The 15643-nt window shown below is 36.7% G+C and overlaps 1 protein-coding gene across 1 annotated transcript in view; it reads right to left on the bottom strand.

Moving 5' to 3' along the window:
• LOC136257996 (uncharacterized) overlaps positions 1–15643 on the bottom strand; it is a 48427-nt gene that overhangs the window by 9035 nt on the left and 23749 nt on the right. The window contains exons 9-10 of the mRNA XM_066051296.1: positions 11773–11940; positions 4347–4521 (exon numbers count right to left, since the gene is read on the bottom strand). Of these exons, the coding sequence (XP_065907368.1) occupies positions 4347–4521; positions 11773–11940 (343 nt within the window). The remainder of the gene's footprint in view (positions 1–4346; positions 4522–11772; positions 11941–15643) is intronic.

The following is a 15643-nucleotide window of genomic DNA, read 5'->3' as shown; positions in this document are numbered from 1 at the left end:
TGCCTGCCCCTACCTGCCTGCCTGCCCCTGCATGTGTGATGCCTTTAGGCAAGTGTAATTCTATAATGGCTAAGGCTACAGGTTTGATTTTTCACTGTGTTTGACATAGCTTCATCCTGAGACATGCACTTTGGCATACCACAATACTGTACATACATGTACAATGCATGCATCATGGACTTATCTTTTTCCTCCTTTGTGTTCCTTTTCTTTATGCTGACAACCTAAGGTGTAGATTCACAGTAGCATGATGCATAGCTTCCGTAAACGATAATTGTCCATATTTTCTGTGGTGACTGGATTGATTAGAGGTGGACCGATACCACTTTTTACCGATAATTCTGATACAAGTATTTGTACTAAACTTATCTTCCAATACCGATTGTGATACCGATACCAAGCATTGAAGCCTAGACAAGTTTATTATAGAAATTTCACTGTTGTGATACATAGCTAGCTATTAAAATATCACAGTAATTGAGCAGTTTGATTGAGAAGTGATGATCTCAGTTCAATCAAGTGCAAAATATTTGTATAAACTGGTAAACATCATCATGGATTACAAACTGCTTGATTAGAGGTAGTTTTCTTGTAAGCTATTGATAGGTAATTAATTACGTGGGCATCCATTAATTCTACAATGTTTGTTACAGCCTTGCGATCCGATATCAATATCACTGATATCGGCATCAGTCCACCTTTAGGATTGATTGCATGGGCATTCACTATTCTTTGTTTGTAACACTGGCTGTTTGTAACACTGGCTGTGTGACAGGCTGAACGTAACGTGCATTAAATGGCCATCACGTTTAAGTCAGCAATTGATATTTGAGGCACACAAATTGTCCGTATTCTTTGCAGTGACTGGACTGATTGCAGAGGCACTTCTCCTACTGTTCTTCATTTGTAGCACTGTGTAACAGGCTGAAAATACGTAGCTGAAAGTGAAGCATAATGGCCACTTCATCTTTGAGTCAGTAATTGATAGCTGCAGTGCTCATTCAGACGAAAACATTAACTCTGTGCGATCTAGGGCTCTCACAATAAATTGATAATATCGATTATTTGATGAAAATATGTAATCAAATTTTTTTATTTTGTAATCGATTAATTGTGTAGTATACACATCATCAAAAATTCTAAGTGAAAAGCCTCTTTGCTCACTACCAACAAATAATAGAAAGCCTCTTTGTACAATTCCACAAAGTACTAAGTTACGAGAAGCCATACAACCATGCGTGTAAGTACTGCTACTAGTGTTAAAATATTCTTACTCAGATCTTCTGAAAACATTAGTTGTTATACTTTAAGAATAAAGAACTGCATTAAAGGAAAATAAACTGATAATCTGTGTATAGCAGCCATCTTGATAACTAATCAAAACATGGAATAATCCAGACAAGGGAGCATGTATTATTATTATTAATAATAATAATAATAAGTGGCCACTGGCGTTTGAGTGGCCACTGGCCACAGATTTTTGGGTGGATTTCTTGGCAGGTCCATTGAAATCCAGGACTATGTTCTCCAGAAGGTTCGTCATTGGTGTGCTCAAATTAGAGTCCTGGCTGCTGTATCTGTTTCTCAGCCTCAGGCTTCTTTTATCGCTTTGACACGATCTCTACAATCTGAATGGATGTTTCTTATGAGAGTAATTCCTAACTGTAGTCCTATTTTGGCTGAGCTTGAACACTGTCTCTATTCCTGTTTTTTACCAGCATTATTTGGAGTTGAAGTATCTGTTGCTGAAAGGCAGTTATTTACTCTGCCGGTCCATATGGGTGGACTTGGTCTTTCTAATCCGGTAGCTGTTTCCAATCATTATTTCGAGTCATCTGTAAGTTCATCCGCTCTTCTTCGTGAGTCTATACTGGGTGCTGTCACTTTTGAATTAGGGGCTTTAGTTCAGTCCTCAAAGTCTATGTTTGGTAAATTAAAGTCAGACTATTTTTCTGGAGTTTTTAACAGTCTGATTGGGAACTTTGCTGCAGCACAACAGCGTGCTATCTTGAGGGCTAGAGAATGTGCCTCTTCTTGGTTGTCAGTTCTTCCTTTACGGAGTCATCATTTTGATTTGTCTGCACAGGAATTTAGGGATGCACTTGCTTTGCGTTATAGAAAGCCGTTGTTAAATTTACCACCAGTTTGTGATGGTTGTGGCTCTCTTTTTAGTGTGGAACATGCCTTAGATTGTCGTGTAGGTGGCTTGGTTTGTCAGAGACATAATGAGGTGCGTGATGCAATTTGTGATCTAGCTTGGGGACAGGTTCAGAAGGAGCCTGTGGTTTGCGAAGAAAAGATGGATGATCCATCTTCTGAGACCCTGATTGCTGAATACAGATGTAAGAATTCGTGGTGTTTGGCAGTCTCAAGTTGATGCTTTGTTTGATGTTCGGGTTGTTGACACAGATGCTCCTTCATATCAATCTCGTTCACCTCAGGCTGTCCTTTGTACTGCTGAAGTTGAGAAAAGGAGGAAGTATGGTGCTGCATGTCTGGCGCGTCGTGCCAGTTTCACGCCTCTGTGCTTTTCTGTAGATGGTTTATTTGGCTCAGAGGCTGATTATTTTTTGCGCAGGCTTGCAGACTCTCTATCAGTTAAATGGGAAAAGAATTATAGTGTTGTGATGGGATATGTGGGGCACGATTATCATTTGCAATTATTCGAGCAGCCTTATTATGTGTGCGTGGATCACGAACGAAATGGAGATCACTAAGTTTGGCAGATGGAGCGGCTATTGATGAGACATCTTATTGACAGTTGTGACAGATATATTCCTTTTTGCTTAATTGTCATATTTACTGTTGTTTCATTGTGTGTATGCTTTAATGTGTTTTATTTAATTTGTCATAATAATAACAATAATGCTTTACAGAATAATAATTCTGAGGGTCTACCAGTGACCTACACTGGTAGCCTAACATACATTAAAAAATAACTATACACTAACATTTACATACTTAGTTACAAGTGGTTAAAATTATTAGATGCAGGATTCTTGGAACAATGGAAACAGGGACAAAGGTAATGGAAACAACAGAGTGAATTGTCAAAGTTAGCTAGGAAATGATTCCATAAAAATTTCTTCAATTTTTGTTTTATTACAGTTAGTGATTGTGTATGATCAATTATTGGCAAAGAGTTCCATAGTCTAGGTAGGCGAAAAAAATAGGAGTTCATAGCTGCATTGGTATGGGCTGTCTTGTGGTGTAGTTTGATTCCAGAAGATCTAGTTGGGTCAATCTATATATTTGTGGTGCCTAAATGTCCGGGTTGTGTAATAGAGGCCACACCACCATTAGTGTGCTTTATAACAAAAGTTACATCACTTCTCTTTTCTCTACTTCTAGTTGGCTCACCACATCCATGACAGATTCTGAGCTCATAAACATGTCATATTGCAGCCTGTAAGTGCTGACAATGATTGCTAGTGTTTCCAGCTAAACTACTAATTGTAACTACCTATCAACTGCTGCCATTCCTTCAACTCTCCTTTTACCACTATAATGTTATTCTGGGTGGTGTGTAGACCACCACTGCTATACTGTGTACAGTATTGATTAAGTGTAGCTGATGCTATATGCATGGTGTTCACTACATATAGATTAATCGATCAATCAATTTAATAATCAATGATTAATCAATTAACAAATTAATTGAAACTGAGAGTCCTAGTGCAATCCTTTGTATGCATGGGTTCACCAGTCATAATAATTATTACAAAAAAGTAAACAAACAAGTATCAGGAAAACTTAAGGATTTTAAGTTTGATTCTGGATCATAGAAATATATAGAGATTAAATGTTCAATAGTATATCTGCAGGTATAGGCAACCTCCATTGTTTCCTACTGTTTTCTGATTATCCCTTTTCAAACTTAAAATTCTAATTTTTTTCCTTATACTTGTATAAGTAGATTCTGGCCTACAGTATCGTAGCCCAGTTTTTACTTTTTATGAGGAATGACTAAAAATTACGCTCAGAATTGCGGTTTAAATATGATTTTGCTAGAGCGTATCGACTGCTACATCACAAGTGACTGCTCTATTAGACTATCTTAATACTTTTGGAAAGTGTAGCCAAAAAATAGTTTATATAATACAATTATCACATGTTTGTTACTATGGAATGCAATAGATACTTGTGCTCATAATTTACTTTCTTTTTGGCATACACATTGCATATTTTTATAAAATATCATTATTATCAATTCATGCTAACATAATGCTAGATGTTTTACAAGCATAATTATTATGGAGAAATTATAATGAAAACTGACTGTACACTATACAGAGTTGTAAGTATACGCACACCGAATCAGCTAAACACTTCACAAACATAGTTACCTTGTCTATCACAGACACACTGAAGATCATCATTATCATAATAATATACACTGTTACATATGTTACCACCATCATCCTCCCTACTACACTGACAGTAACCAGGTGGGCACTGGTAATACTCCATCATCCCATTCAGTGACTCCCCAGTGTTGATATTGGTAGTCCATAATCCTTCCTGTAGTGTACAATGTGATGTTAGCCCTGCTCTTTGTCAAACAGCCAATACAGGTATCTTAACATTCTTATGGGCTAATACATTCAGTACATTTGCAATTAAGCATTCACTAAAAGCATGTCAAAAAATTGAATTTTAGAGTCACATTAGAACAAAATCCAATGGCAAGGCTAACGTACCAATATCATCACAGTAAGTGGCATATCCCAAAAGGCAAGGTTAATTTTGATGTTAATTAACGACACTTTTATTAAGAATTGCCTCTAGAAAGAGTATTGCTAATTATGCTAATAAACCAAACCCCAAATTTATTATTAAATATGTAAGTAACTTGGCTATGTGTAGTGATCAGTCTATTATGCTTTTTCTTCCTAATTTTCTTCCTATTTTTTTTCCAACAATTTCATATTCTTAATCTATTTATACATGTTCGTTATTTTGCCAGTAATATTGTATATTGTTTACAGTTTTTTTGTTTTTTTCACATAGCACATGAATGACTAAGCCAAAATGTGCTTATTATGTTTTTTGGTGACTGTTTTATGCTATTAGTGACTGCTCCATTAGAGTATCTTGACATCTGGGTGGGTATACTCATCTGGGGCCTAGATTTAACCGTGAACTTTCAATTAAATAAAATGAGCTGAACAGCCATGACACTAGTGGCTCACTGGTTAGAGATTCTTAATTTGAACAGTTGACAACTTTACTTACCATCTCATGCCCATAATCCTACACTAGTTTGGGTTTTGCAGTGTAACTTTGTACCTAACTATTTCTCAATGTCTTTTACAAACTCTTATACATTTCAAATGTGTTCCATACTCTGCATGTGTGTATGACATACTCTGTGTATGATGCTTCTCTAGTTAGAGAATTATACATAGATTTACTATAGCAGTTACACTTCAGACCACTGGGTTTATATAATATGTGTTACTAAAGTAGTAACTCTCATGTCTAGAGTTTATTAGGGTTGCATCATAAACTCCACGGGAGTGGTTCATAACAGAGGTTGCCGGTTTTTTTTTTTTCCAAAGTCCTAAAAAAACACTCAACTAAATGCCACTTTAGAAATCTCGTCTAACCTCAAAAAAAAAGCTTTAGAAGTTAATTTGGAATAAGTTTAGGTCCACTATAGTATGTTCACGTTGAGCTGAATCCTGAAAAATAGTTAAAAATTAAACGTGGATTTTTTCTCAACAGAGTTAACATTTCAACTAACCAGATGATTATTGGTAACAGCAAAGATGTCAACAACAGACACGTACGGTTTGGCTCCATTACAAGTTCGGGAAAGGACTGTAATGGACACTGTACTTATATGGCTTCCCCATAGGAAATGTATTGTGAAAATTTTGATTGGCTGTAAATATTATGTCAAACATTTGAACAAAAAGATTTTTAGCGGATCAAGCAATACTACAAACAAGCCAAATTTCAAGATCGTGTGTAATTGCATCCATGAGTTATTAAATGTTTTTGAGGATTCAGCTCAACGTGAACGTACTATAGCAAACTTGAATTCAAAAGGACCTGATAAAAGTTTTTTTTTAAAGAACTGAAATCTGCCATTTTGAGCCATTTTGTTTATTTATTTTTTCTCATAGGGCTAGAGCAAAATGTGAGTACTTTTTGGAGATGAAAACTAAAAAATATTTCTTTCCTATGTCTTTTTTTATATCCATGACATATTTTTTAATGCATATTACAATGCTAACATCCACTTTCAAGCAAAGAATTTGCTTCTTATAGGTTCACTTTGCCATTGATCTTCTGACTTAGTTTCTGCAAGAGAAACCAATGTGTAAATATGTGTTAATAAGTATCCGATCTATTTGATTTGATTTATTGTTCATCCTCTAGCTAGTTGGCATAAGCCGTTCTTCCTTACCAAAGCAACTAAGTACATAATTATACAACACACAGAGCAAAGCGCAAACAAATATACAAAAACAAAAAAGTACATTAGTTAATAACTACACAACACATAAATACAAGCAGGACACATAGCTACAAATTTAACACTTATAATTACTTAGCTAAGTATATAGATTTAGCATAATTAACAAAGATAGGACATATCAATGTACTAGGAAATGATGCTGTTGAATGGATTGAATTCCAATAAGGAGAGGCATTACAACGAAAATATTTCCTAGTTCTGGAGAGCTTAGAATTACAAGTATACGCAAAATAATCACCACAGTGTGCGTTGTATGAGTGCTGACAACCAAAGATAATTGGAGGATCTAATTGAGTATATTAAGTTCATACCGGAGCATCAATGTTGTTGTGTACCACTGGGTACTTGACTTATTTGGATCACCTAGCTGAAGCCATACTACTACTAGTGCTAATCACAGCAAACTATAATTTGCCTATAGTTGGATATATCAAAGCTGTATAGTACAAAGTACATTCAATAGTAAAAAAAACACACATTGGTGTACAGTATGTTAACACTGATAGTATTAGCTAACTACTTAACAATTGACTTGATACTGAGCAATATATCATCAGCACCTCTAATTGATTATTTTAAGTAAGAGTTTACAAATTAAAACATGGGAATAGAGATCGCTGAAAAAGTAAAGAAACAATTATAGTCAAACAAGCCAGCATGTTAAACACACAGAGATCTCTATTTGGACTCAATAGATGTGGTAGAGACTAAGGAAAAACCATAGTTTCCATAAATCAGGGGCAGGTAAGTACTAAGAATGCTTCTGTATAAATGTTTATTTCAGTTCAAATAGAGATCTCTGTGTGTTCACCACGCTGGTTTGTTTGACTCGTTTCTTCAATTTTTTCAACAATCTCTATTTCCATGTTTTATTGTTTTTACACTAGTAACCACATAGATGCTCTATCAGAAGAAAACATTGAGAAATGTATCAATATTATGACAAAGAAGCTCTTTCTACCTTTGATGATCAAGCTATATTTAGTTTCACATTGTCTTGTGTGCATGGGAAAAATAGTATGAAAATGGACTAAGAGGACAGAAAAAGTGTTTAAGTAATTTATACACCACTATAGTATGTATGTACTGAGCTGGATCCTCAAAAACATTTAATAACTCACGGATGGAATTTCATACGATCTTGAAATTTGGCACATTTGTAGCACCACTTTACCAGCTAAAAATATTTCAAAATTCTTTTATTCAAATGCCTGGCACAATATTTACAGCCAATCAAAATTTTCCACTATACATTTCCTATGATGAAGCCATAAAAGTGCAGTGTCCTTTCACGAACTTGTCCAAACTGTACATGCCTATTGTTGACAATTTTTGCTGTCACCACTAATCATCTGGTTGGCTGATCATGAAATGTCAATTTTCTTGAGAAAATCCACTTTGTATTTTTAGCTGTTCTTCAGGATCCAGCTCAACTTGTACATACTATAGTAAGTAAGGATTTACTATGCATAGAATCTACATCATCTGCATACAACTTTGCCTTATACAAAAATTCTATTATAACTCAGGGCTGGAGAAGATGGTCTGGTTGGTCAGGCCTGAGCAACCAGCTGACCAGCTCAAACTACATTACTTTCCATGCACCCGTGTAGGCGTGTACTATCTATGGACATATCTACATGTACATTAGTTTTACAGATGTTGTCGAAAATGAAATAATGAGTTACCTATAGTTCCTAACTAAAGCATAAAACTACACGTACAGTACTTACAATTAGCTTACAGCACAGTATAGCATTCACATCGCTTTGTGTGGTAAGTAATGATTGTGGGTTCTATGTATCACGTGTGCTGAGTCCACTAACAGCTGCATAGTGCCCGAAACATCACATGTACCCTGTACAGCAGGTGCCTTCTTTGATTGGAAACCAACACACTTAAATAGCAATTCAATCTTCATAAAATAATCATCAGTATTTCTTGACTTGTCGCTCTTGGCTTGGTATTGACAACCTAGCCGGGCGCCTCATTCCATGCAGGAAGCTGTACATCTATAAATCACTCCTCTTCAACTACTCACTCATCTGGTCAAGATACTGAGCAAACTCTCTCACCTTACACTTATCCATTTTCAAGTAATGATTGATCTCATGATTATCCACTAGTATCAAGACACACAATAGTGTGTTGTGCGGCCAAAGAAGCCGGCGCGCCACACAGTGGGTAAATTGACAGGAAGAAAGAAAACGTTATTTTCACACCTTTGTATCTCGGTGATACCTTATCCGATTGGAACCAAATTTGCTGCAGAGTTGCCCGCAAGCTAGGGGAGTCCACATTACAAATTTGAAGGAAACCGCTCAGGCCATTTCTGAGTTACGAGCAGCCAATGTTTTGGTAGTTTTTTTCTTCTTCGTATTTTCACACACTTGCAAAAATTGCTATTAAACACAAATGCGTACTCCGATCACCTTGATATTTGGCACACAGAAAGGGAGTCCAAAGGCGAATCCTAGTATCCAATTTGGTGCAAATCCAATGAACGGCTAAGGATTTATGACCAATTATTCGCGTAAAACAAGACCAATTTGTTGTCACGCCTACAGCCAGGGTGTGGGTTTTACTCTTTTCACCACCTTTCATAACCCTTACGTAATATTAAGCTCAAAAGCATCCAGACTTCCTACTGTAGTTGTTGCTCTCTCTCTTCGACTTTAGGGCACGCATCTAGTAGTTGCCGCGAGTAGTCGACTTTAGGGGATGCGTCCAGTAGTTGCCACGAGTAGACTTTAGGGGAAGCGTCCAGTAGTTGCCACGAGTAGTAGACTTTAGGGGTAGCGTCTAGTAGTGTTAGCGTTAGGGTTAGGGTTAGAGTTCAGCTTTGGTTTCTTCTTCACCTTTAGGGTTAGGTTCTTCTTACTATATACAGCTTATTTCGTTAGTCACATTTATAAGATACAAAAGAAGGAAATCAAGGGAGCGAGCAGCGGTAGCATAATCGGTAGAACACTGCATCATCACACTGGGATCCTGGGTTTGATCCCCGTTCAATATTGCACTTTTTTTTTCGCCTTTTTGGTTCACCATTTTTTGTCTAAGTTCTGTAGGGTTATGAAATAGGGTGAAAAGAGTGATACCCCAGCCAGGGTAAGCCGCTTCATGGAATGAGTTGAAAATCGTTTTGTGGATAGATCAACCATTGTAGGAGTACCTTTTTGTGGTTTGAAAGCAATCGAAGTAAGATCATAGAGATATGACACGAAACCGAAGGTGTGTAACAATTGCGCGATCGAGATTCGTGAATAAAAATACCAATAATTTTCAAGCCTACCAGGCAAACTGCTTAGAACAGTGAGCTGAAAATTGGTATGTAGCTGGAATAGTCATCGTAGAAAGTCCTTGCAGTAGTACAGAACAATCAGATGGAGTTGTGATTCGAAAGCCAACTCCGTGTAGCAAATGCGAGATCGAGATACTCTAATAGAACAGTCACCCTAATAGAGCATTCAGCTAGTTCATGACTTACTCCATTATAGATTTCTATTATACATTGCAAGTTATGCTGTAGAGAGTTCAGCAGCAACCAGTTAATATTGTAGACAGTTCAGCTACAAACAAGTCACCTTGCAGAAAGTTCAATTACAAATGAATCATCCTGTAGAGAGTTCAGCTACAAACAAATCACCCTGTAGAGAGTTCTGCACAAACAGATCGCCCTGCAGAGAGTTCGGCTACAAAGAAACCACCATGTAGAGAGTTCAGCTGCAAACAAATCACCCTGTAGAGAATTCAGCTAAAAACAAATCGCCCTGTAGAAAGATCAGCTAGAAGAATTTACCTTGTAGAGAGTTCAGCTACAAAGAAACCATTCTGTAGAGAGCTCAGCTGCAAACAAATCACCTGTACAGAATTCAGCTACAAACAAATCACCCTGTAGAGAGATCAGCTAGAAGAAGTTATCTTGTAGATAATTCAGCTACTAAAAAATCACCCTGTAGAGAGATCAGCTAGAAGAAGTTACCTTGTAGATAGTTCAGCTACAAATAATTTACCCTGTATAGAGATCAGCTAGAAGTCACCTTTGAGAGTGTTCAGTTACAAAGAAACAATCATGTAGAGAGTTCTATAATAAATATATGTATTATGTATATATACATATAAATTTGTACATTTACTGATAACATCAGAAATATATGAAGTATTTAACATCTACTTCATCTTTTCTTCTTCCTGTAGTAAAGAAAAAAAGATAGGTTTAAAAAGCCCCAAAGCCGGCCATAGGGTATACAAATACAAAAAGAAGTGAAATCTAATCCAAAACAGCCAAGCTGTAAAAAAAGAGTGCGGCCCTCAAAAAGGCTAAAGATGTGAAATCCAAGGTGGTGGACAAGAAATGGCTGTGATGGTAGGTTAATGGTAAAAATTTTAATAACGACAATTCAGGTGAATTTTGTGCCAAGACCAAGCGGCACCAAAATTCACCTGAATTGTTGTTATTAAATTTTTTACCGTTAACCTACCATCACAGCCATTTCTTGGCTGCCATCTTGGATTTCACATCTTTTTTCACCATAGTCTTTTTGAGGGCTGCACTCTTTTTTTACAGCTTGGCTGTTTTGGATTAGATATATATTTACGTGATGATCTGCTCACTTCTATACTCTTCCAGACAAACCAATGTAGTGCTGGCATTCTTGTACGTAGCTGTGTAGGCTTTTTATTGTAGCTGTGCAGTGAATTCACATAAATCCCTGTGAAATTTGAAAAATCTTAGGGGAAAAGTCGCAAGTCATGATTTACTAGTTTTACTTGTGTTTAGCATCAATTTTAAGGCATTTTCAAGCTGAAAAAATCCTGCAACTTCTGGGGGTTGCACCCAGACCCCCTTGAACTTCTAATTCCTAGCTATACAGCTACACAGCAAGTTTCATGCTGTGCCCTATATAGCTACTCCTACCATTACCTACCTATTATAGTATAGAAAATCTGAAGAATAACAAGGTATAGGCTAGGTGATTTGAGCATATTTATATAGCTAGCTAGTGTCTAATTTTTCAAAAATTTCCTGGGGGCCATGCCCCTAGAATGGTTGTACAGTTGTGCTTCGCATTTCACAGAGTGTGCTTCACACTCTGTGCTGCAACTCCTCTCTCAGGCAACACCATGCATATTAGTAGCAATTTCAACATCTACAATGGCCTGATCAACTCAATGTTCCTTCCTCCAGCCCTGTAACTTTTATTATTTACAATTTCAAGTACTAAGAAAATTTTTAGAACAGTTATCACATAACATACGTTTGGCAGGTAGTACATGTACAGTACCTTTAGTATTAATCTCCTCTCAGTTGGTGCACAATTAACAATATTCACATCATGGTCCTTGTGACATATGCATCCATATCTCTTTAAGTCACCCACTGACTTCAATGCCTGGATTGAATGACCAGCAGGACAGGCAGTGACTGTTAGGTTGAAGTACGATGATTTTTCCTAGAGTAACACACTATAATACCACCTATATAAAAAGGTACATAATACATAACTATTTCTATAAGTACAGGTTCACATACAGTATATCTTCACATTATAGGCCATGGACTAGCAACAGTAACATTTACTTACATTTGAGTGCATCGAGATTAGCAATGAAACAAGGGAGGTCATGCATATATATCTATTATCACACAGTACTGTATAGTAGGGATTATCATGGAGGTTTGGAAAACATCACCCAAAAACCAGCCTCATTTTTCCTTCAAACCAGCCAGCTTGGTGGTGCTGGATTAGGCATAATAAAGTCCTTCAGAATGGCCCCAAACCCTTTCAACAAGTTTCTATGACATCATTAAATTTTTTTAGCTGAATTTTCTACTACAGTAACTAAATGAAACCTCAGCCAAGTGTAACTTAATGGCAATAATTCGACTTAAGTTAATTCACAGTTTATCGCCATCACCTGCATAGTAGCTATTGCAAAATTTTCATTTTTCACTACTACTTTATCACATGGTGCCTTGTAGATTACATTTTCACAAAAATAAAACTACATTGCATAATTATAGCTTAAAGTGTGCGAAATAGCTGGCATAATTATGAGCATAATAGGTGCCTGAAAGCACTGAGCATAATGCTAGCATAATAGGAAGAATATTTGAGCCACACTACAAATCTTTGATGGCCAAAATACATATCACAGAAAAAATTGAATATTTTCTAATAGAACAGTCAATAACTCTAATAGAACAATCAGGCAGCTGACTGTTCTATTAGAGTATATCAATCTTTTCTGTCACGTGCATTTTGAAGAGTACAGATGTGCTTCAGCCACTTATTATGTGCCCATAACTGCAAATTTATTAGCAAAACATGGGAAATGAGGCATAAATCTTGAGCATAATTTGAGCATAATAGGTAAAAATTTTGATAATAGGCGGGTCCCTAGTGCGAAATAACTTTTCAGACATGTCCTGACATACTGTCAGAATATTGTGAAAGTTCAGTGGACATCAAGTGATTTAACCAGACATTTTAATTTTTGTTGCTTCTCCTTTCCTATGATTATACCAACTTTAGATGTTTACTTCTGCCAAACATTGGGGCTACCCACATACTGTAGAGCTGATTACTGTTCAACCACTCACTAATGCTGATACTACAGTAGCTTCTATGGAATCGATTCTGTTACAAGAACTTTTGTAGGAAAGGAGTCATAAAGAATTCTGTTAAGGCCTTCTACTTACTTTTATTATGTGGTCACACTCTGCCATGCTTTATAATAATATAATTGTAGTGGTTTTATCCCTAATACAGTATATGAACATAAAGATACACTGATATCATGTGCTCAAAATATAAACTGGTTGTACAGGTGATCATGAATACCACAAGTAAAAGTACTACTGGCGATCAAGTTACAAATACATGTTACTACTGCAGTACAGATGAAGACTGGCACAGCATAGTAAACTGTTAACCTCAGAGTTCATCTTGGGCATACCTTTGTAGTGACTACAAAACAAAAACACATAACTTAATTATATGTCAATACCATCATGTCTGGCCTCCCTCCTAGCTCAATATAAACTCTGCTACACTTTGAAAAGACACTATTTCTGGACAAATTCAATTATGGCCTGACACCTGCTGTAATTGACCAGAAATTGTCCCGATGTCCAGTCGTTATTTTGCACACTGGCTTATATAGAGGAGCTGAAGCCCCCATGATTCTCAGATTCTCCACTTTGCATGATTGAGATATTCCAATACTGTAGTACTCTAATAGAACAGTCAGCACAACTGCGTCAGACTGTATGCATTGTAGGAAGATTAGTGAGTGTGAAAAAGCACACTCACCATGCATGCATGTGCTAGGGGGGCCTGGAAGCATGCCCCCCAGGACATGTTTGAAATTTAGATGCTCTGAGGCTGCATTTGGCTACAATTTTGGTGTGAAATTATGTGTAAAATAAATACTTACGGAGTCTATTTACAGAGTGCTGAGCATGCACATTGCTTACTATATAAGCACACACTGCAATAATGAATTAAAATACTCAACTGTTATGTAATCATTTTTCAAAGGGGGTTTCCATGGAAAACTTGAAATTCGCCACTGAAATTATAGCAGTGATAAGTTACTAATTTTTCTGTGTACTTGTTATATTACAAGTACACAGAAAAATTTGGAAATTTCAACTAGAGTATGGACCATAACACTTCGATAAAAAGTACTGAAACAAGCTGGAGTAGTGCACGATATTAATTCGCAGTAAAACTATAAGAAGTGTTATATCCCTACTGTGCTCAAGATACCATAATGGAAATGTACAGTAGAGATATAACACTTCTTATAGTTTTACTGTGAATTAATTAATATTGTGCACTACTCCAGCTTGGTTCAATACCTTTTATCAATGTGTTATGGTCCCTACTCTAGTTGAAATTTTCTGTGTACTTGTTTGTTAACTTTTTTTGTAAATAATAATGATTGGTGAACTCACGCATACCAAATCTGAAATGGCACTTTGCGCCCCAATTATCGTCTGAAAAGTGAAGTATTCATTATGCTTCATTGTCAGCTATGTTCAACCCGTTATGCAGTATTTCGAATCAAGAACTGTTCGAAAAGTACCTCTGCAATCCATGCATACCAAAAGAAAGAAATGGTGCTGTGCGCCCCCCAGTTATATCAATTGTCGTCTGAAAAGTGAAGTATGCATTACGCTTCGTTGTCGGCTATGTTCAACCCGTTACACAGCAGTATGAATCAAGAACTGTTTGAAAAGCACCTCTGATATCAAAATAGCCACTATGACAAATACGGACGATTTCCGTTACGAAAGGAAACCATCACATGCTATTGCCAAATCGACACTTTTTGCTGTCAGCAAAGATGAATGGGACACAAAGGAGGACACTGGTAAGTCCATGAACGTACGTACTGCGGTATGCCAAAAGGCACCTGTTGGGCAGAAGCGACATCAAACAGTGAAAAAATCAAGCCTGTAGCCTTAGCTGTTATCAAGTTACGCTTGTCTGAAGGCATCAGTCAGTTACTTACTTACTCAGTCAGTAGAAAATTCCATTAAATAAATTATTTTAAAAATTCTGTAGCAACTTGTTGAAAGCGTTTCGGGTCGATCTGAAAGCTTGTTTGGGCTTAGTTTCACCTAATCAATAGTGCCTGATAGTCGTTAGCTGAAATTGAGGCTGTTTTTTGGGTGATATTATTTCTTGGGCCACGCCTACTCCTTTGTGGTCCCTACTATACACTACTATTGTAGTGTATGGTTGATTGCAAATAGCAGCGGCCATAGTTCATCTTTTAATATGGATTATAAAGTTTAGTCATTAAATCAGTAGATCAGTGATGACATTTGAAGCATAGCACATTTCAATGAAAAATGGCCACCCACTCTCATGCTTTTATGAGAAACCTTTGATGATAAACAACAGGTGATGTTTATCATCCAGATATCCAGCACGGCTGTCCTGCATATACTTTGATATTTCGATTCATAGCTACTACTCAGACTTCATCTCCACTTCTTGTTCTGGTGCAGCCGGGGAGTTGGTGAAGGAAAAAAAAACATCAAGATCCTATAGAGAAAGCAGGGTGTGATTTTATTTGATATTTGACTTTGAATTTTATTACTGGACAGACAGCATTTGCTGATTTGTCCAGGAGACCAAC

The sequence above is a fragment of the Dysidea avara genome, chromosome 6, assembly GCF_963678975.1.
Source record: "Dysidea avara chromosome 6, odDysAvar1.4, whole genome shotgun sequence".
NCBI lineage: Eukaryota > Metazoa > Porifera > Demospongiae > Dictyoceratida > Dysideidae > Dysidea > Dysidea avara.
The sequence above is the reverse complement of the archived record's forward strand: the minus strand, read 5'-3'. Positions and strand labels throughout refer to the sequence as shown.